This window comes from Typopeltis vanoorti, chromosome 23 (assembly GCF_054136105.1).
Source record: "Typopeltis vanoorti isolate ZY-2024b chromosome 23, IOZ_Tvanoo_1.0, whole genome shotgun sequence".
NCBI classification, from domain to species: Eukaryota; Metazoa; Arthropoda; class Arachnida; order Uropygi; family Thelyphonidae; genus Typopeltis; species Typopeltis vanoorti.
The window spans coordinates 7,806,931-7,829,659 of record NC_143571.1 but is presented as its reverse complement, the minus strand read 5'-3'; the positions used below and the strand labels follow the sequence as shown (position 1 = coordinate 7,829,659).

General features: G+C 33.4%; 1 protein-coding gene across 4 annotated transcripts in view; it reads left to right on the top strand.

Moving 5' to 3' along the window:
- Positions 1–22,729, top strand: part of LOC150093601 (semaphorin-5A-like) — a 299,721-nt gene that overhangs the window by 181,552 nt on the left and 95,440 nt on the right. For all 4 annotated transcript variants that reach the window (XM_090412830.1, XM_090412829.1, XM_090412831.1 and 1 more), the window contains exons 3-5: positions 7,156–7,255; positions 8,563–8,671; positions 10,691–10,789. In XM_090412830.1, the coding sequence (XP_090268956.1) occupies positions 7,156–7,255; positions 8,563–8,671; positions 10,691–10,789 (308 nt within the window). The remainder of the gene's footprint in view (positions 1–7,155; positions 7,256–8,562; positions 8,672–10,690; positions 10,790–22,729) is intronic.

The window sequence follows — 22,729 nt, the reverse complement described above, 5'->3', positions numbered from 1 at the left end:
CTATAGCATGACGGTGCTATTTGTAGACAGTGATTTAGAGGGAAGGAAAAACTTTTAATGGCTTTCTCCAAGAGTCGGAGGTTATGTATGTTGCAAAAGACTTCAAGGATAGAGGTATATGGAATGAAGGAAGATAAGTTTTGGTTAGTCCAGAACTTAACAGTATGTTGATGTTGGCCATTAGCTGCCCTTGGTGGTATGTGATTAGAGGGCAGCGGAAGAAGGTTGGTGGTGGCCAGTTCAGTTGAGCATCATCCATGGAATTATCCATAGAAATGATAAAATTCAGAAGGTGGTGATCTATTAAGTGAACAGTTCTGGATACAATCATGTTGAAGGAGTTTTTGGTGTGCCACTCTAGATGTGAGAACAGTATTGTAATGTTAGGCAGATTTGGGATTTATAAAGTTTTAGGATTTGAGCAGAAAAGTATTGCTTAGAAGGAAAAAGAATAATCAAGCTTTTTTGAGATAAGAAGCTAGGAATGTATGTTAAGGACATGGTAGGCTAAATGTGAAAATCAACCCAAGAAGGGAGAACTAATCTTGGAACATGCAACATTATAAAAATGAGTTTTTTCTGGAAAAGAAGGCAGGATTTCGTTTGGTTGCTATTGAAATGTGTTGTTATCTTTATCTCACTTTAGAATTGTGTCAGAAAATGGAATCCAAGGCATGCACCATAGATCTTTGAAGCTTGAGTCTTCTGCATATTACAGAGTTTTGTAACGAAGAGAAATAGGCTACTGTCATCAGCAAAGCTTCCAATAGGATTGGACATTAGTGAGAGATGATCATTGATGTTATTGGAGATGATGACGAACAGCCTGTTTTTCTACCCAGTACAGGCATCTTCCATTGCGGGAGGGTTGGGGTCTACTACTCCCATGGTGACACAGTCCATATTGGGAGAGTATCTATACTTGGATGGATGAATGGATGTATGAAGGTGGAAGACAATCACGAACATCCATGCCCACGCAAATTTCGAAACTGCAGCCTCTTGGCTGGAGAGCGGATTAACCACTCGGTTAACCAGGCTGGCGTTATTGGAGAAAATGGAGGTAAAAGCACAGTTTTGGGATACTTCTGCATTGATGGAAAAAATCGTATCAGAGGGAACCGTGCCATGCATGAAAAAGCTGGAAATCAGCTCAAAGAGTGGAAGGGAGACCATGAGTAGTCAACTTGCATAGAAAGTTATGATGCAAGATAATTGATCAAACTGCCTTGAAAGTATCAAGAGCAACCAATTGAGATTATCAAAATCTTTCCACGGTTTATGTCCATTGGGATTCAGATTAGCAAGAAGGGTCTGCTGTAGAATGGTATCCACATCGATTATCATTAATTATTCGATAGGTATATCGGTAAAGAAGCAGCTAGTTGTTGATTATCTTCATTACTTTTGAGAGTATTGAGATGTGACAGGAATCGGACAATAGTTTTGATGGCCAACTTATAACCTCTGTCCTGTTCCTTTCTGGAACAGTTTTCCTCTGCTTATAGGGAAGCCTCCTAAAGTGTTATCAGTAGGTTTTGTCCTGAGTACTAACTGGCTGCTGACCAGTTAATACTCAGGTGTCAGTACCGCTGTACTCTCGTATGTAGGAGGTGCTGGCCCCACACTTCAATAATTCTGGTCTGAAGTACTGCATGTAAGAAGAAACCCTATATAGAGGATTTACAGCAATAGCCACTTCACTCCTCTAGAAAGCATGGCAGTATTTTATTGGGTGACTAGACATCTATCACCTAGAAGTCTAGTTGCTATTTCTTCCAACAACGGAAGGCTTGCTTTTAAGGTGGCAATATTTGCCTCACCAGAGCCCCTTTGTGGAACGAAACAATCCACAGTAAGGTTAGGTTGACTTGACTGTGATATTTAGCTTGTCACCAGCCCATTGATAACCAAAATACTTTCCACTTCATTGTTAATTTTTTTTTTTCGAGTTAATATTTTGTTTTATTAGTTTAGTAGAAGTGACGCTTGCATTCTCTGCGCAACCCGAAGGTGGACTTTAAGTCTAGTCGCTGACTAGACTTTTTCTAAGCCTTTCTTCGAGCCGGTTTCCGAGTTAGTCGATCTCTGGCACGGGTAAGCGGTTTTTTTCTCCCGTAAACTGAAGAAAACCGAAAAACCCACGTTATTTCACAGTAAGATATTATGTTAGGGTTAGGTGCCAAGAAATGGCAGCATTTGTTTGCCTGTCTCTTAATCGGTTGCGGCTTGTTAGTTGATAGTTTTGGGCTAGCTATCTGATTAGCTACCGGTGAAGATTGAACTGTTCACTCAGTTTCAAAAGCTAGATGGATTGAAAGGTCTCGCCCACTCCCTAAAAGGGAATGTAAGCTGTTAGCTGTTTTTTACTTAAATTTAATGATGTTTTTGTACCAGCTAATTAACTATTTAGGTTAAAAAAATTAAAGTCAGGAATAAGATTTTTTTTTTAACCTTCGACAGTTATGTCCAATTTTATTTTAAATTATGAGCACCCTATTTTGGAGTCCAAATGAGTATAGTGTTTGTTTTATTTATTTTTTTTTTGTGCTTTTGGTATGTCTTTCCCCCTTTTCTGATGTTTACATATTGATTATCCATTTTTTTAAAACAGTAATATCATACAATTTTATAACATAAATGCCAGTATAGTTAATAGGTATATTTGCAGTGTTTATTTGAATATATATATATATATATATATATTCAAATATTTATTGAATGGTTGGTGTGCGTATTTATTTTTTCAAGTAATTACAGGTATTAGAGTGGTGTGTGATCCTTCTTGGCTTAAGAATGCAAGCAGTTTGTATCCAAGCGAAATATAAACTTTTTAACATTGGCACAGTTAAGAATCTTTTAAAAAGAATTTGTTCTAGATCAGGGATCGGCAAACTGCGGCCCTCGAGCTAAGAATGGTTTTTAAACGAATTTCGTGACAATCATGAAATCACTGTTGCCTATTTGTTTGCGTATTGTCTATAGTCCGTTTTCATGCCACATATATAGTTACACTTCAGTCTTCGTACGTTGCCACCGACGCCGTTCGCACTCACAGTGATCTGCCACGCGTTTCTAGAATGCTGGTGAATATGGTATTGTTTATATTCATATTCGGTAGCTTGGAAAAGAATATTTCTAAGATGAAATGCGTATACTATCCTTACCGATCAACATTATCTGATGAGTATTTGCAATTGATCTTGATGATAGAGAACATTTATTCTGAACCCTATTTAAGCGCAATTATGTCTCATCAAAAAGAATCGGTAATTTCCAAAAAAAATCTGTTTGTACACATTTATATTTTGTAATGGGAAAAACTGCATAAATTTGTTTAAGTAGATGATATCCTCGATTTTACCTCTAGACCTACGAAGTGTAAAAGACTAATCTCCCTTCCTTTCTCAGAAAAAGTTTGCTGATGCTTGCTGTATAGTTTAATTTTAATCCGGAATATGTTGTTAGTATTCACGTTTTTCGATCTCAATGCAGTTGCAAATTTAAGTTTCTTATATATACGGAAGAGGAAATTTGTTTTACTAATGGTGTATTTTTCGCTTAAAAAAATAAATTATCTATTCATCATTGAGTGTTTATTAGTGAAACCAGTTTCATTATTTTTAGATTTGCATTTATCTTCTACATCTCTAATGACTTTACAGATGCAGTGTCATTTACATTTTTTTTTACAAATCATTCATGTAAATTAGTGCTTAAAAACGTTCTTCTCCCCCTTCCCAGAAACCTAATTGTTTTAAGAATTTTACTGCATCCCTCCTTTTTCTCTAATAGTTTACTTCTTTGAACATAATTATTTTATCAAGAGAAATCAGTAATATTTTGATTAAATATAAATTACTGATATACAAGTATAAATCCAGTAATTTTTGTTGTGTGTGTGTGTGTGTGTGTGTGATTTAATAACTGCCATACAATTTTAATGTAATACTTGCCTGATGATTCTTCATTTATGACTGAATTGTGGGTAAACATTCTTAATTCTTCCTCAACAGACAACAGCCCAATCTTTCTCTCTTCTTGGCTTTAATATTTAATAGCACTGAAAACCCATTCACAGAGGTAGATAGTGGAAAATTGCAACAATATTATCATAGCAGTCTTCACAGTATTGGGGAGTTGTTTGGCATTGATTACAAAAACTGTCATTTTAAGCAATTTGTGGTCTACATTTTATACCTTTCAAAAAAGTCAAGAGCATTACCTTTGATTTTTGTAGCCTTCAGTTATTAAAATATCATGGGATACTCTGTAATCTAGAAATATAGTTAAAGTTTATTTTGCAATTTAAAAATTAAGTTTGACTTTAAAGAATGCATGTTTGTTACTTAGTTTCTCTCTGAATTCAAACTGATTTTTGAAGTTGTCTTCCCTGAAAAAAGGTAATTTTTAAGATGAGTTTTAATCTCTTTTAAGGAACTTTCTTTGACATTACCTTTTGCATTTTGAAAATTCATTCCAGTAATTTCTTTTTTTATCTTTTTTAAATTTATAGTTGATAATGCTTGAAACTATGCTCATACTATTCATTGTGGGAATAATTTTTGTACTATTTATAGTCTCAATCTCACATTTTTATGTAGCATATTTATGTCTTGTGCTTTCTGTGGCTTCGTTGGTTTAATTAAATTTCCTTAAAGCCCAGTTGAGTGTTGTGGTATCGTTAACATTTTAGTTTTAAATTTTGTCTCTAGGAATTATATACTTGATTTATATTTTAATAGCCTGTAGTTTAAAGCTCATCTTAAAGTGTTGGCTGTTGTAAAGTGATCTGTTATTGGTATTATTTACCTCTAGTGGCTAGAGTTTTTGAACTGTGTCCTAACCACTGCATGTTCTAGACAATGCCTAGCCATTGAATTTTCTAATTGGAATATTTATGTATTGCTCAAGATCGTTAATAAGTCAGTCATTCAAAGAACAACAGCTGTCTCTTGATAAATCGGTGTTGGTTACCAGTTATGATAATATCAACTGATGTCATGCAAAATGCTGTCCATTTCTTTTGTGAACTCATAAGAGTGAGATTTATAAATAGCCATTATATAATGTTTGTAATTCTATGATATTTCCAACTGTTTTCATAATTTTATTATTAATATTAGATATTAAATTTGAAGTACTTAGGATGTTGTAGAATCTCAATGCAAATACTGTAAATGCACAAAGGAATTAGCATTTCTTCTAACTAGACTGCTTAAATGAAATCTTAGCTGTGGTTAGGTTCCAACAAAGTGGAAGGAAGGCAAAATTAGTTCTATCATCTAAAGGAGACTAGACTCCATTCTTATCCATCCATTCAGGAATGGATGGATAAGAATGATACTGTATGTGTATGAGTGAATGATATGTGAATGATACTGTATGCATATGAATGGGGAATAAGTCATGCCTTAGTAGTTTACTGACTTATAATAGTGATGGTTGAGTTGAATAAAGAGAATGGCTACACTACAATACCACTGGATTTGCAAAGGCATTTGACAGTTATACCGTATGTTACACAAATTGGAGCAAATGAATTGGATGGCTGATAGATACTAAAAGAGTAGTGTATGAGTAAGTAGGTAACTAGTAGTGTGTTGTGCAAGGCTCAGTGCTTGGACCACTGCTGTTTAATTTCTTAAAGTGACTGAAAAATGATTTGAAGGGAAATATTCAGCTATTTGCTGATGATGAAAAATTGGGTAGAACATGATAGTTAATCAAGGTGTGAGGTAGAGCTTCCACTGTGATTTAAGGACAGTATAGGTAAAAGATAATAGATGGCAGTTTAATGTGGGAAAGTGTCAAGTTATGCATTTTGGGTTGAAAAGATTACAATCTGTGTACCACATGATGGAACTGTACTCTGGGAAATTGAAGCTAGGGATTTTGGAGTTTTTGAAGATAGTTAAAATTCTGAGGGCATATTGCTAAGATAGTTTATAGGATTACTTCATTATTGAAAAACACTACAAGCTGCTTAGTTAGTTGAGCTGATTAACATGTCTGCTCTTCAACCAACAGGCTGCGGATTCAAATCCCATTGTATACATGGATATTTGATTGTCTAGTTCAGAAATGAAATTAATCACCCAGTATGAGACTGCTGCCCTGCTTATTTTGGAGGCCTTAAGTGGCTTGAAAAAGTTCATGTGTTGTCTTTAGAGCAGGGTTTTTGGTATGTAAAAAAAATTAAAATGAATAATATAAAAAAATCCTCGGCCCACTGACAGTAGGAATGTACTGTAGCTTTGCAATAACTTTCATAAGTGGGTGTAGCATTGCCAAAAAAAAAAAAGTGCAGAGATATGAAGTCTTTATTTCTTATAAGGCTTTGATATAGCTACATCTAGGTTATTATACTCTTGTATAGTCACCTGGATTTCTTGGAGATGAAGTGGTGAACAGGTTCCAGAGACAAGTAATAAAGATGATGTGCTGGAACCATTTAAGTTACTAAAAGGATTTATAGGAATGACGTGGAGGAAATATTTTGGCATTTGGCTAAAGGAGGCAAAACAAATTATTCCTGGAAATTGAGTTGGGGTTGTTAGCAAGTGTGTGTGTGTGTGTGTGTGTGTGTGAGAGACTAGATTTTTCATTTTGAGAATAGTGAATGAGTGGAATTAGTTGCCAGAGTCGGTTATGGTTAACCTGAGGTCAATGCATTAACATTCAAAACTTTGAAGTTATTTTGTCCAATTTGCAATATGTTCTCTGAACTTCAACTCTTGTCCACCATTGCCTAAATCCTAAATCTCTAGTCTCATTGATTTTCTTATGTCCAATTCTGTTAGTGTAATAATTTTTTTTTGATCATGAATGCATAATCTTATGATGTTAAACAGACAACTATATCCGTTGCCTGCCGGTATTTAAATTATCCAGCATAATCTTTTATATCTCATTTTAAATATCATCATTCTTATTATTGGATATTTCTCACTCAAAACCATAACTATCGAAGACCATACAGATTTTAATAAAATCTGAGGAAATGTTAGGAATGAGATGGGAAATTATAAATCATTGTTTAGCTGTCATCTATAAATAATACTTATTCATCATAAGTATAGCTGCTAATTAGTGTGGAAAAGTCATTCCCTTCTATTTACCTTTTAGTCTTACAGTTATTTTTGTTTCTTACAGAACTTCACACATCAGTTGATAGATTTAGTCAGCCAGGTGTAGTATCATTTAAGGAATTGCTGTTCGATATCCCTAGATACCAACTGATTGTAGGAGCCAGGTATGCTTGCAGTTAAACTAATGAATTCTTTGTGACCACATTTATTGTAAACACTCAATTAATCCTAATTAAGACTAAATAATAGTATCCTGGATAATGAGTGGTATAAGAATGAATCATAACTTTAACAATAGCTATTATTTTTTGGCATACAAAATCACTATATATTTTTAATTCTTTTGATCTTGAATTTTATGTTTATGATAATGGGTATGATATGTTTCATTGTGAAGATAGAAAGGGTAAAAAGGGAGAGGGAGTGCTATTGATGATAGGGAAAGTGAGTTATGTCCATGCAAAGTAGAGATGCAAGAGGGAAATAGTGCCAGTGGTTTTGAGGCAGTATGGTGTTGAGATTGAGGTGAACAGAATGAAATATTTAGTCGAATGTTGTTATAGACCTGTTAATGTGGATGGTAGAGACCATGAAATGTATAATCAAATTAGCCAAGTAAGTAAAATGGTGATCATTATGGGCAATTTTAATTATGGCAATATAGACTAGGATGATGATAGTAACTGGAAGTAAAGAAAATGAGTTTCTTGAATTTTTGAGGGACAGCTACCTCAGGCAATATGTAACAGAAGGTTGCCAGCAATGCAAGAACCTCTGTCAGGAAAGGGTATATGTGCAGCTGCAAGGCTGGTGATTATGAGAAGTTCAGGAGACTGCTTGCAGTTGCATAAAATGAGGAGTTAGCTGGAAAGGAGATCAATGCAGCTTGGGTGATATTCAAGCTATCTAGTAGAAGCAGTGTCTAAACATATTCCAATGGTCAGAAGGTAGGTGTGAAATGGATGAATGAAGAGTTAAGCATGTGACACAGAGGAAAAAGGCATTGAGACAGCATAAAAGGAGTGGTAATAATCAATTCCATGAGGATTACAAAGAAAAGGCAAGGGAGCTGACTTTGGTTTTGCTACCCTAAGTTAGGGTAGCAAAACCAAAGTATGAGCAGCAGTTAGCTAATGAAGCCAAAAAGAATCCTAGGGAGTTCTTTCGATATGTAGCCAGGAAAAAAAAAAGATTATGGAAAGATGACATTGATTGGAGAAAATGGTATAAGAATAACTGCTGCAGAAGAAATAGAGATATTTAATGAGCAGTTAATAAAGGTCTTTTATTCTTATGAATGTGACATCATGGAGAGTTTGAGAGCAGTTGATGAGGAGAAACCAATTATAAGTGAACAGGAGGTATATGGGGAATTGAGAAAACTTGATGTTAATAAGGCTGTGGGATATATATCACCAATTATTTTAGGATAAAATTATGATTAAAATTTAATTTTTCCTTTGTGTAATAGGGATTATTTGTTCAGGCTGAGTTTAGAAGGATTGAGAAAGTTAGAAGAAGTGCATTGGCCTGCATCAGAATCTACAATTATAACCTGTCAGTTGAAGGGAAAATCAAAGGTATGTTAAGTTGGTGTCATTTGTATTGAGTAATACAATATTCTTTTAGTTAACAAATATTTCAGTAATTAAGTTAGCAGGCCATTAAAAACAAACATCAATTATCTGGTCTTCTTGAGACTAGGTTCATCATTTCTTGGAATGTACAAGGAGCATAATGTAAATAATTTAGCACTAACTTCATTATTAGCTGCTATCAACTTTCTTCTAAATTTGGTTTAATATTTCTTGGATCTCATATCTTCTAGATATTACTAACTAACATCGGTATTGGGATCCTGGTCTTACTCTGGGTCTTTCCTCTGCTGTATTTTCTCTAGATATGTTTGGCTAAGCTCTCATTGTGAGAATCATCTTGCATACTTTGAATGCTAGTGATGCTAGGTTTATTTATTTTTTGTTATTTTAACTTTTAATAAACCTCTTCCATTGATGGAAGAGGTTTATTTAAAGTTAAAATAACAGGGGAAGGTACTTGTTTTACCTTTCCCTCCCTGTCTTCTCACAATTCATATCTACAGTTTTATTTCCTATTAAATTCAGAGGCCATTTTTAAAACCTTTTTGAGCAAATAGCTTGAACACTTTTTTCTCCCCTGCTTCCTGTTTCACGCTAACTCCTCATAACCCACCCATGGTATTAATGTGCTATAGGTTTCTAATCTTTCTTAGGGTGGAGAAAAAAAACAAAGTATATATTCAACTGACTGTGTACTTTTACTTGCCTGACTTATTGTATTATCACTACTCATATTTAATTTGTCTTAGTTCTAACCAGTTGGATTAATATATTGCAGTATTGATTGGGTCAATATTTCGTTGCATATTCTCATGCATATGCACAGCACGCATTATGTAATGTAAAATGGAGACATAATTCTTTCTTACACCATAATAATGAATGACAAATTAACAGGATCTAATTGTGATGACTTAATTTAGTATAGCTATGCTTATCTGCTTGCACTTGTACATCGTGTATTACTTTAGTATCATCTCTATTTTTAAATAGTGTTATGCTGCTGCACATGCATGTGTGTGTGAGGTTTTAATACATAGCAGTACTACATAATTAATATTTGCTGACATCCTTAATATATCAGTTTTTGACACATGCTGATCATATCAGTAACATTGACAGAACTTACTTCAGTTTAATAAATTAATATTTATAGAACTTTTTACAGTAAAAATGTCTAGTGGTATGATACTCTGTGGAGAGTGCATGCCTTTAAGGTGGTCTTGTCTTTGTAGTATACTTGCATTTTATAATAAGGTAACATCTGAAATAAGGGAAATTAATAACTATATTACTTACTCTATGTCAACTATAGAATCTAAACTGATTCTATAGTGGAATGTTAAACAAAACATTTTGTAGATGTCTTATTTTAGGTAGGACCTTTGTAATAGTTGCTTTAATAGGTTGTGCCTAAATATGCTGTTGTGGTAACAGAAAAATACTGTAGTATTAAATCTGTTTAATCCAAATGCCAGCAATTGTTTTATCATTAATTTTGAAAGGAGGGCCATGTTTATATTTCTTGATTTTGGATCTCTGAAGAATCATGGCTATTATTAAAATGGTTGCCAAAACAGTAGGATGAGTTGTAATGGGTTTAAAGATTTCAAAATTTATTAATGATTGTACATATTTCATAATTTAATTTCATCGTTATGTTGAAATTAAAGTATGAAATTGAATGTATTCTCAATGGTGCATTGAAGCATCGGAAATCATGTACACCAAAACAGTTTTTCTGATGAATTTTCTTATTTTTTTATTTTTATTTTTTAAAAGAGCCACTAAAGGGATCTTAACTATTCCAGCAGCAGATGGCTCAAGAGGAAGATTCTTTTTCCATATTAATTGCTATTCAAATAATGTGCATTGTCTTCAGTAGTACTAAGTGTATTGTCAATTTATCATTAATTTCTTAAATTAAATTTAAATTAACATTTCTTTTCAGCTCAACTATTAAGTCTTACTACTTCTAATTGTGAATATTTTTCCTCCTAGGATGACTGTCATAATTTCATTCGAGTTTTAGTTTCTCATGGTGGAAAAGTGTTTGCCTGTGGAACAAATGCTTTTTCTCCAGAATGTTCTTGGAGAGATGTGAGTATTTTGTAAAGACACACTTTCAAATAGAAATGTCTTTATTTTAATGAATATTTTCACTTAACTCTTATATTATTAGTCAAAATCATATGCACACTAAAACTGCAATATATATATATATATATATATATATATATATATATATATTTTTTTTTTTCTTTTTATATGTTCACTTTTAGTGTGTATGCATGATTTGTTGGTGTGCTTTGAAGCTGTAGTTATGTGATTACTGCAATCAATTTTCTGCCTGGTTAGTCAAGTGGATAGCATATCCACTTTCCAATTAAGGTGTAGATTTGAATTACACTTGGACATGAATCATTGTGAATATCTTTGGATGGGAGATGAATTTCATTGCCCACTCCGAGACCACTGCCCTACTAACCAGAGGTGGATTTAGGTGGCTTGAAAAATATCAATGTTTGATCTCAAGTGAAAGATTTCTATATTATGTAAAATAAATTATTATTTTATTATATAAATATAATAAAATATTCTTTATTAATGAAATAAAGAGCCAAAAGGCTTCACTTCGGTGATGTAAAAGTTATTTAAATTAAGGGGATATTTAATCCCACATTATTTCAAAGCCGAATAAGAAACTCTAAGATAGAAATCAAAGAGTTTCGTGCTGAATAGCGAACTATAAAAGTTCGGATAGTCCAAGCGTAAGCAAGTACCTGGAAGTACTATACCGGGCAACTCGCAGTAAAGGTTGATAAAGCTACAATCACTGTTCTTAGTATTAGCCCTAATGTAAAACACAATCTCCTAGATGTATGTTTTTACATTATCTTGGTATTATTTGGTCTACCTACTCACTGATGAGACCTCAATAAAGGTCGAAACCAGTCTGGGTAGTGACCTGTCTCCCTTAATGTAAATTAACATATATCTCCTAGGGCCGTGGTGTTCAACCTTTTTTTATTACGCAAGCTACTTTTCTATAAAAGTTATTTGGCGATCTAATCTCTTATATAGATCACGTTCCCCCAACCTGATTTCTGATTACGCACAAATAAACAACTAAAAAAAAAATACACAGCTAAAAACTTCATGTATTTAAAAATTTATTTATCACTTTTAATGGAAAAAAAAAAAAAATATATATATATATAGGAATAAAATATTTATTTCTCTATTTTGGAAAACCAAAGTTAGAAAAAACAACAGATTGATTACAAACTTGCAAGTTACAGGAGATGCTGTTTGATTATATTTAAAAAAAAAAAAAAAAAAAAAAAAAAAAAAAAAGTTAATGTGGAATTTGGCATTGTTTGGACCTCGCAGTATTTTCAGTCAAGTTGATATGAAGAAGTGGCCAATCGCAAACAATCATTCAAATAATCATTTGTAATTTGGTTTCTTAATTGATTTTTTATGACATTCATATTTGAAAAAGCGGATTCTGACAAGTATGTTGATCTGAAACACGGCAGAATTTTTCGCGCAATATCAGTTAATATTGGGAATCTTTCATGTGCACACTTGCAAATGACTTCATTGTTTATTGATTTTAAATATAAACTATTCTGAATGTTTATCTCAAGTTCTACTTCAGCTTGGTTTATATCAAACAGCCTGCTAATTTTATTTGAAATTTCTGTGATGTTCAAGTTTTCTTGAAATGGATTATTGATAAAAGATACAATCATTTCAGTTTTATTAAAATCTTTAAATCTTGAATTTATTTCTTTCTCAACTAATTCTATTTCATGAATAAATTATTTTAAATCATAGCAAAGCATTTCTTGATTTTGCTCAAAAAATTTTAATAAATATGGGAGATGTCTAAATTCGTGATCATTTTTATTTTCCTTTAATAAAAGTATTGTTGGAAAATTTTTATTGAACTTAACATGACAATTAAATTTTTATCTCTACCTTGTAACTCTAAATTTAAATTGCTTAATTTCTTACAGAAATCTACTAAAAATGATAAATGTAACAACAGTCTTTTATCACTCAATTGTGGATAAATATCTCCTTTTTCAGCAAGAAAAAATTTTATATCATTAATTAATACAAGAAATCTTCCTAAAAATTGACTTCTGCTGAGCCAGCAAACATTATTGTACAACAGAAATTCCCTATCATCATCTGCCTCTGCCTGTAATTTAAATAACCGCCGTTGCAGGGCTTTTTCTCGAGCAGAATTTAGTTTTAAATGTAACATCCAAAACATCTTTTGTGTTTAATCTTTTACTACGCAGTACTTATTGGTGAATAATACAATGGTACGTTAAAAAATCTGGATATTTGTCATTGTTTTTACATAATGAAATGAAGCCTGATTTATTACTTATTATTGCAGTAGCACCATCAGTAGTAATAGACACAAGTTTAAAAAACGGAAGTTTGTGTTGTTTCACAAATTCATCAAATGCCGAAAAAATGTCTTCTCCCCTAGTCCTTCCCAATAATGGTATAATTTTCAAAAGTTCTTCTTTACTCGAATAATGAAATACCATGTGAATAAATACCATTAACTGAGCAATATCAGTGAAGTCATTTGATTCATAAAATTGTAATGAAAACGCAACACACTGAATGTCTGACATTAACCTGGACTGGAAACTTTTCTCTGGCAATTGGAACTCTTCCTTTTGGCAATTCGAAACCTTGTCTGCACCCTAGAAGTAGTCTCTCTAGTGACATCTCGAACGAAGAAGCTCCTTTCTGGAAGCGGGAAACTCCTCTCTCAAGCAACGTGGATCCGGGCAGTCTCTCTGATGGCGACTCTGGACCCGCTGGCCTCCTCTCTGACAGCAATTCTGGAACCAGGATCCCTTCTGCTTGCTTCAGTCCCTTTTTATTAGGCCTCCTCTGAGACCTTGCATGAAGTTTCGCCATCCCCAAAGAATTGGTAAGAGTCTTTCATCTTAAGTTTCAAGTTTGGCATGCCTTTTGTTCTCCTCCGCTTTCTTTTGATTGCAAGTTTCCGGCCATTGGAAAGTTGTTTGAACTCTTTTTGACTGACTTTGGAGGTGTTTTACGCTTAGAGCCTGCAAGCCTTTCTCATACGTACAAGTTTCAATAACAATCTTTCTAATGCCACCATGAATAGCTTTGGCGACAAAAACATTGGCTTTGTTTTTAACACTCTAACATATTCTTATTAAAGCAGTATATACAGTTAGCTTCAAAAGAGTTATTTACAAAAACATCTAATACAAACTATACTGAGACAAACAAAGTGAATTTTTTTACAATATTCACATGGGACTTAACCTAAGTAAAAAAATTGATGTAATGTGCTTTGGAATATTTATTTAAGCTACAATCAAGTTTTTGCACTTTGCTTATAATCGTATTCACTTGGCTCGCTGTTTGACTCCCACTGATCCAAATTAATTCATTTACCGGGATTTACAAGAAAATTACTGATTTGGCAATTTTAACGAAAAATAAATAAACAATAGCAATACACTTAAAGCGAATTAAAAATAATGATAATTAAAATGTTTTCAGTTTTAATTAAATTTGTAAGTAAGGAGCCAGCGAAGAGATCGATCAAAAATCGCTCCCGGGTCGATCATGATCGACGGGTTGAACACCCCTGTCCTAGGTGACGTGTTTTACTTTAGGGCTAATACTAAGAACAATGATCATAGCTTTATCCACCTTTACTGCGAGTTGTCTGGTATAGTACTACCAGGTGGTTGCTTATGCTTGGACTCGCTGAACTTTTATAGGTTGCTATATTTGGCACAAAACTCTTTGATTTCTATCTTAGAGTTTCTTATTTGACTTTGAAATAATGTGGGAATAAATATCCCCTTAATTTAAATAAATATAAATTATATTTATATAAATTATACCTATTTTTTTTCTACATATTATATAAATACTTTTCAAATCACTAGTCAAATTTCACAGTGCTAATGTATCAGAAAACTTCCAAGAATGTATCATAGGTTTTACGCCCTTTCATGGGTGGGAGTTACAAAGGAAAAAGCTCATGTAGCATAAGGGAAGTGTGGGGATTGATTGTTTTGAATAGTGGAGAGGAGCATGGCAAACTAAATGGACATGAAGCCCATACTTAAGGAGATTTTATTCAGTATAAAATAGTCAAATAAACATGGCCTGTTAACAGGACATATGCAATACACAAGAATGCAAGTGCCATTTGCTTTTATTTTGATTCATGTATTCTGTATTTCATTTACCAAAGTGGAGTGAAAATTAATCCTATCATTTGCATTATAGCATTGAATAAGCATAGTATTTTGACATTTGTATGTTTGTGAGATTTGCAGGGGGATTGTGATCATAGGGTTATGAACATGAGTGAAACGAGCATTGTCAATGAAGAGTGATATTGCATCATTTATTTATTGCTTGCCTTTGTCTCTTCATTTAAGATGTAAATGTATTTTCCATTTTATTCTGTTACACATGAGATTTCAGTAGCTACAACTTCAAAGTGTGCTGCAAACAAAAATTCATTCTTTGGTCTTGGATACATGTAATTAGTATTAGCTAACTACAAGTATCTTTTGACAAAGTCTTCTTAGTTGCACAGAAGTGGTTTCTGCATAACCTTGAACTTAATATGCAACATTTATTGCAACTTGCATTCCCTCATTCTGCTTTCATAACAGGTAGTTTTCAGTCTTGGAATTACCATATTATCCATCTCTGCATTTCTAAGACTTCCATATTATAACATAGCAGCAGCAGTTATCTTCACCACTGCCTGTGGAACTTAAATGTGTTGTTTACCGTTGCCTCTGGATTCTTTCTCCTTAGTAATTCTGTAGTGGACAACCTTTTAAGTTGGAAAAAAACAACTAGATCTAATTTCTGTCTAGGAAGTGAAGAACCTTTCAAGAACTTTCCAGCTGACGATGAGTCATCTAGTCGTATTACATTCCTGGATGCTAACAATGTCAAGTTCTTTCCTAATATCCTCGTTTTTAATATGATATTGCCATTGATGCCATCTGTTCATACTCCTAATCTTTCTCAGGACTCATATCTGTGGTCTCTAGTCTTTGGTCAAGTGTTTTACTTCTGACCCAACTCAGATCCATAAGTTAAAATTGGCTTGAATACTGTCTTCTATACGGCTGATTTAGTGTTTTTGCTAATTTCTCTCTTATTCCATATAAATTTATTCAATTGACTTCCTACCATATCAGCTTTACTAATTCTGTTGTCTATTTCCATATTTAATTTACCATCTTCACTAAAAATCATGCCCAAGTAGCTGAAATGTTTTACTTGTTCCACAGGTTCCCCGTTCACAATGCAGTTGACATTTTCAACAATTCTACCTATTTTCATTATCTTTTGTCTTTTTAATGCTGACCTTCATACCATATCTATTACAACAGTTATTAAATTTAGTCAAGGAATCTTGCAAACTTGTAGCGGATTTATTTAGAACTATAACATCATCCGTATAAAGCAAAGAGCTGACATTAACATCTCTAATTTTGATATCATGTTTAATACCACTTTCCTTCATAATGTGATCCATATAGATAATGAATAACAGAGGGGATAATGTACTCCTTGTCTCACACCAGATTTAACATTAAACCATCTTCCTGTACTTCCTTCATTTCTAACTACTGACTAACAACTCAAATAAAGACTAAGTATTGCTTGATATAATGCCCCATTGACATCATATAACTGTAGTGTATTGAATAGCTTCTCTCTTGACACCTTGTCATATTCCTTTTCCAGATCCACAAATCTTAAATATAGATCTTTGTTATATTCCCATGCTTTCTCAACTATCTGTCGTAAAGTGAAAATCTGATCCTGACAGCCTCTATTTGGCCTAAATCCAGTTTGTTCTTAATCAAGATACTCTTCCACAATCCTTCTCAACCATTTCTCAAGTATACTTGCATAAATCTTACCAGGAACACTCAGTAGGGAAATACCTCTGTAATTCTCATTCAGTTTTATTTCCCTTTTTATATATGGGTACTATGAGAGCTCTACTCCAATCATCTGGAATTCATCCCTGTGTCCAGGCCTTCTGAACTATGCAGTACAGCCACTGTAAGACTTTCGTACCTCCATACTTGAGCATTTCTGGTAGAATATCATCTACTCCTGCTGCCTTTTCACATTTCACCCTTTTCATGGCTTTTCTACTTCAAGTATGGATATGAATTCCTGACTGCATGCCTGGCACAATGTTTTTTACCACTGTGCTCTCATCACTACTTGTTTCATTTAGCAATTTTTCAAAGTAATTACTCCATACTTCAAGGATATCTTTTTCTCCTGTTTTCATGTCACCTTTATCATCTCTAATTCCTTTTACAGCATTCTTTCCTCCATTTCTGAGCTTCAACAAACTCCAGAATATTTTGCCACTTTCTTGATATTTATTTTCTATGTTCTTGCCAAAGTCTTCCCATGACTTTTGCTTAGCTAGTTTTACACACTGCTTTGCTTTTTTACATTTGTCTTTGTATTCTCTAAGAGCACAAGCTGACTGATTTTCCAGGAACTTTTGATATGCTCTTTTCTTTTCCTTCACTGCCTCTTTAACTTCCTGTGTCCACTATAAGGTTCTGATTTTTCTATCCTTGCAGACAAACCTCACCAAATGCTTCTTTGGCTGAATCAGTCAATGCTTTCTTCAGGATTTGTCACTGACTTGCCAAGGTTTGGTTCCTGTTCTCAAACTGTTTCATTTTTTCTTGAATAATGTTTGTATATTTTAGTCTACAGTTTGCATCTGACAGCTGCTCAACTTTTATTCGCTTCAAAACTTTCTTACATGTTTTTCTTTTCAATGTGAAATTCAATTTTATCCTTCTCAAGACTAAGTGGTGATGGCTTCTAATTTCAAATCTTCTGTACACTTTAGTGTCTGCACCAGTGAGAAAACATCCCTATCAACAATAACATAGTCAATGAGACTTTCTTATTCCTCTTCTCTCCATGTGAATTTGTGTGCATTTTTATGTTGGAACATTGTGTTAGTAATAACCAGACCATTTCCTGAGCAGAAATCCAACAGGTATTTGCCATTATCAGTTTTGCTCTTTTCTCCAAATTTTCCCAAAATATTTTTGTATATCTGACAATCATTTCCCACTTTGCTATTTAGATTCTCAACAAGGACCAACTTTTCCTTTTTCATTGTGTCAGTAGCTTTCTCTAGAGCCTGAAAAAATTCTTCCACTTAGTAGAGCCTTCTGTGGGATCATAGGCACAAATAAGTCTCATTGTCCAGTTCCCTGTTCTTATATTTATCCACATCACTCTACTTCAGTGCTTCCCAAACTTCTGGATGTCAGGGGCCCCCTTTGCAAAAATTAAAATATTTCACAGCCCCCCCTCGGAAAAAAAATCATAATAGAGATATATTATAATATTTATTGTATTTATATTCAATACAACATACACAGCGAATATTGCAAAAATCAAATGTATATATAGCATTTTTTACCTCTTACCATTTGGTTCTGAAGACGATGCAGGCTGTTCTGGTAAAATATGAAATTTTTTTTTTTTTTTTTTTTGAGAGTGTTTCTACTTCTGATTGTTCGTGGGAATTTTTATCAACCATTTTTCCATCTCAGGGTTAAATTTTTTAATGTAGAATAGATCAAATAATATCACCACTTACCGATACTGGCACACCACAGACTGATAACATGAAATTAGTGAATATTACCTGAATAAGGGAATCCCCGGACCAGACCAGGAACATTTTTCTCTTTTGTGACTTTTCTCCTTTTACGGTAATTAAGCCTAATGCGAAACAGACAGCAAAGCATAGCTGACAATTGAGTTGAAATGCCAACTCTCTTCAACCGAATTCCATATGTGAAACTGCCATAACATTCATTATATATATATATTACTTAGTTTTAAGACTTGTACGAATTTTAACACGTTCGGTTGAATTTTATTGCTGCCTTGGGAAATCGAAGTCGCATACAACTAATTAATAACAATAGTTGTTAGTTAGATACTGTGTTTGCCCATGCAACATATGGTTTTATTTCAGTCTATGCAGCATAGTTTCTATATAAGGAGACATGTGATTCATTAATTAGTGTTTTTTTTTATCCCAGTTGTCTCTAATTGCACTATTTGTTGAGAAATATATTACACAGACTCCTCATACCTTATTCACTGTCATAATAAAAGTACTTATTTTTATTGCCTCTGCAGTACAATGGCTCTTAGGGAGGGTGTGTTGTTTACCACTGCAAGCGAGTTACTATATCCCCACATGAACTTGTTTAAGCTTTTTTTTCATGTGTGAAGTATATGCGAAACTTTTATTGGTAACAGAAAACTAGCTCGATGACAGTGATAATAAAATGAGTTTTGATATGTATATAAAGTCTATCAACAGTCACTGATTATGAATGCATTATGAAAGGGACAGAAAGATTTGGAGCTTCCCTGGAGAGCATTCGAAGTAAATACAATTAACCACTGCTTTGAAATGAAACATATGAATAAGCAATATTTACTAATATTCATTAAGCGCCGAAATACGCAGGAAGCGAAGTTTGTGAACCAACACCAATGTGTGAATTTTTTCCATTAAAATATAAAAAATAACAAAAAAGAAATAATAAAAGTTAAATACGTTTCTTTTAAAATAAAAAAAAATCTACTTAGTCTTAAAACATTTAAAGTTTGTTTTCATTATTTCACGGGCCCCCCCTCAACAAAACCTACGGCCCCTAAGGGGGTCACGGCTCACAGTTTGGGAAGTGCTGCTCTACTTGATATTTCCTGCCATTCAAGAAGATTTGCCTCGTATTTAGTGTTGAATACTATAGCTACTCCTCCTCCTTTTCCTTGATTGTCATTGCCTGAATATAACATTTTTGTATTTATTGCTCAGAAAAATAAATCTCGCCAGATTTTGTCTTTTTTGTTTCAATCATCCTTATTATATCGATCTGGTACTTATCCAGTTCCTCAGCCAGCTCCATTTCTTTGCCATTCAGGCTTATGTTGATAGTACCAATCTTTAACTCTGCTGTCAAGTTGGGCTATGTTTCAGGATTCTCGCTGTTCACCCTGGTTCCCTGCAAAAACAAGGGGGCATTGTTTAACCAGATGATGCCAGGGATGCTTAAGGGTCAAAGCTGTATAGCCCTCCACATAGTCTTTAAAGGAATGCAGAGAACTGACCAGGGCTTCTGATCTAATGTCCAGTCCTCACCTTCTCATGGTGACCCTGTTAGGTATCTCTTCATTCAGTATCTACCTGGATACTGAATGAACGCAGATGGACTGGCAATTGGGGATTTAGCCGACCAAATTGTATTTTTATTGGTCTAAACCACAAATAAAATGATGGTACAAACCCACATTCTCATAATTAAAATATACTCATTAGGATGACCTTCTCTTTATTTGTCCAACTCATTTGTCTAAACAATATGAACATTGACTTCTACACTTATAGGCCTGTAGAATATCCCATATTTTGTTTATTTCAAATATACAACAAATACTCAAAGCTATCTTGTGAATTGCCTTTTTCCATGTCCATACTCTGAGCAGGCACAGTTCCTCTTCTGTCATTAACAGAATAGGAAGTAAACAACATTATAAAAAAAACATGGACACTAAGATTTTGACTTTAAATTACGTACAAAGAAAGCCTGCAAAAATTATTTGAATCGTGTCTGAGCATCTGTGCTCACCTAATTTCACCTAATATATACTTTCAAGCAGCATGGAGGATAGTATAATAGTCATACATAATTAACTTTACATTATTCCTAATTTGCTATCAACAGTTTTATTCCAAATTAATCTTTTAATACTTTAATTTTGTCAGATATCGTATTTTAGTCTTCTAAGGTACTACTAATTGCTTTAGTCCACTTAGATGGTGTTCCTCTAGGTCTTTTCATGGCATCAAATACCAGTTTTGTTAAATTTTTGCAGTGGATTTAATTGAATCCACTACAAATCTTTAGGACTTTATTTAGGAATATAACATCATCGGATAAAGAGCCAAGTTTCATATGTATCTAATTTTTATATTAATTAAAAAAACCTCTTCTATCCTGTTTAAGTGAGTATACCACTATAGATTAGGTCTGTTCACACATTTCAATGCTAACCATTTCAATTCCTTTTTAATGTGTATTTTTAAGATGATTCTGCCATTGATGCCATCTGCTTACTCCTGTTTTAAATCAAAGTTTTGATATTTCTTATGTCTTTGATCATACAACTTGCAAGTAGGTTAAAATTAGTTTAGATTCTTTCATATATTGCCAGTTAAATTTTGGCTCATTTCTTTCTTATGCGGTGATGTCATTCAATCCCATAGCCTTCTTAACATCAACTCAACATCTCATACGCTTTAGTTTGTTCACTTCTTGCCTGTCTTCTCTTGAAGTTGCATAGCAGTATTCACAACATTGTAATAGTGTGATAAACACTGCCCTAGTGTTAATTAAATAATGCCTTTACATTCTTTGATGCATGTAGTTTGCCATCATTGTTGACATAAATTTCTTTATATGGAAATAAGAAAAATGATGTGCTTATTTTATTATCTCTTTCCAAATTTAAATTTTTAGTGAAGATAATAAATCAAATATCAAAATAGATAATAGAACAAGCAAAGGTATTATGGTGCAGAGTTGAATAAATTTACATGAAATCAGAGCAAAGTTAGGAAACACTAGATAGTGGTATACAAATCTTTCAGTTCTCTATAGAACTATAGAAATATGAGAATATAGGTGATGTTTTGCTGTTGTTTTCATAGTTATCTTTTTATTGCCTATAAAATTTTTGCAGTGGATTTAATTGAATCCACTACAAATCTTTAGGACTTTATTTAGGAATATAACATCATCGGATAAAGAGCCAAGTTTCATATGTATCTAATTTTTATATTAATTAAAAAAACCCTTGAAGGTAGTTTTCATTAATATAAATTATAAATTAAATTAACATAAAAACTTGTTCATTTTCCATGTTGCTTCAGCATGAAAAAATAAGAATATCTTCAACTTGGAAAAATATCAACTTGCAAAATAGTATCCATGTTTTAAACACTAATGAAGGAACTGAAATTGAGCTCTGAAAGAGGACCACCTGTGAATTATCAATAGCAACTCAATTTCACACTTTCGTTTTAGAAAGTTTTTTTTTTATTTGAGGTTACAAATTAAACCTGCCAAGATAAATTCTTGTTTTATCTTTTGTCCAAGGTCCAAGTGTATGCAAACGAAGTTTGCATGCGAAGCATTTTCACGATTAGGATACTTGTATATAGAGGTTGATTGACTTCACATCAATTGCCTTAGTATCCCATAATGCAAAGCACACATCCTTTTGGGTGTGTATAATGCTATGCATTATGGGAAGGGTTATTGCTCAAGCTGGTTCAACCTTTATTGAAATGTTTTATTGAAATGGTCTTTGGGGTACCTCTTCAAAAACTGACTGTTCTACAGGATACTCTAATGACCCCCAAAAGAACCACTACCAAACTCATTCCTCCAGGAAAGGAAACTCATTGGTGGCTCCCCTCAGTGACAGGCAAAAAACCTACCACCCAGTAGAACTGCTTTACTCCCCAGGAAGCAAGCAAGTTCAAAGACAAACATTATTAAATTACAGTGAAGTGAAAGGTTACCTCTCCAAAAACTGAGTGATATACAAGATCACTCTAAATCTCACCAAGTGACCTCAAAAGATCAGTGGCTCTGCTTAGTGACAGGAAAAAACTTTCTGTCAAGCAGAACAACTACTTGGTTCTGTTTTTAATAAGGTGATACAAAAAGATGTATCACCTTATTAAAATTCTTTGGATTAGAGATGTAGAAAGTTTTTCCACTTTTTTTCAAATTAAATTAAACTTGTCAAGAAATTATATTCTTGTTTTATTTTTGTACTATGGGATACTAAGGAAATTGATGTGTAGTTCATCAGCCTCTATATATAAGTAGCCTAGTC